The sequence below is a fragment of the Monopterus albus genome, unplaced genomic scaffold (genome assembly GCF_001952655.1).
Source record: "Monopterus albus unplaced genomic scaffold, M_albus_1.0 scaffold1.1, whole genome shotgun sequence".
Lineage (NCBI taxonomy): Eukaryota > Metazoa > Chordata > Actinopteri > Synbranchiformes > Synbranchidae > Monopterus > Monopterus albus.
Genome location: NW_018127881.1, coordinates 6234145 through 6234796, shown reverse-complemented (window position 1 = coordinate 6234796; position 652 = coordinate 6234145). Strand labels below are relative to the sequence as shown.

General features: G+C 38.2%; 1 protein-coding gene across 1 annotated transcript in view; it reads left to right on the top strand.

Moving 5' to 3' along the window:
- Window positions 1-6: 6 nt before the first annotated feature.
- Window positions 7-652, top strand: part of LOC109955477 (rho guanine nucleotide exchange factor 10-like protein) — a 77586-nt gene continuing 76940 nt past the window's right edge. The window contains exon 1 of the mRNA XM_020591703.1: window positions 7-85. Within this exon, the coding sequence (XP_020447359.1) occupies window positions 46-85 (40 nt within the window). The 5' untranslated portion in view covers window positions 7-45. The remainder of the gene's footprint in view (window positions 86-652) is intronic.

The window sequence follows — 652 nt, the reverse complement described above, 5'->3', positions numbered from 1 at the left end:
AGAAGCGGAACGAAGGATGGGCTTGAAAAGACCAAATTAGCCGTCATGCGAAAAGTTTCCTTCCTACAGAGAAAAGATCCACTGGGTAATGCAGGGAGGTCTGAACATTTTGTAATTGTCAGTCAGCTCAGTTCTTTTGGATGAAAGGTATTCTTTTATTTAGTTAGGTTGCAAAGTTTGGGATTTATACTGTAGCTCCTCAGAGTTGACAGTTATAGCTACTTGTGTGTAAAGCTATGTACTGTTTAGACAGAGTAGAAGGTCCCTGTGATAAAGAAATATCTTAAGTGGAAAGTAACTAAATACATTTACTCAAATACTGTACTTAAGTGCAATTTTGAGGTATCTGTAGTTGAGTATTTTCATTTCCTGCTACTTCATATATCAAGAACATTTCAGAGTATAATACTATACTTTGTACTCACTACATTTATTTGATAACTTTATGTTATGGTAGTCCCCCTCACCAGGAGGGTGAGGAAGAACTGAGGTTGGACTCAAGATTGCTGACCCAGGTGCTAGTGAAAAGAAAAAGGTTTAATGGAACAAAAACATAAAGTAGCAACCAAAACAGGGTCCATGTATAAACATAGTGGGGCAGAGATGGTGGAGGAGATCAGGACGAACAGGTCAGCATATAAACTAACAGCAG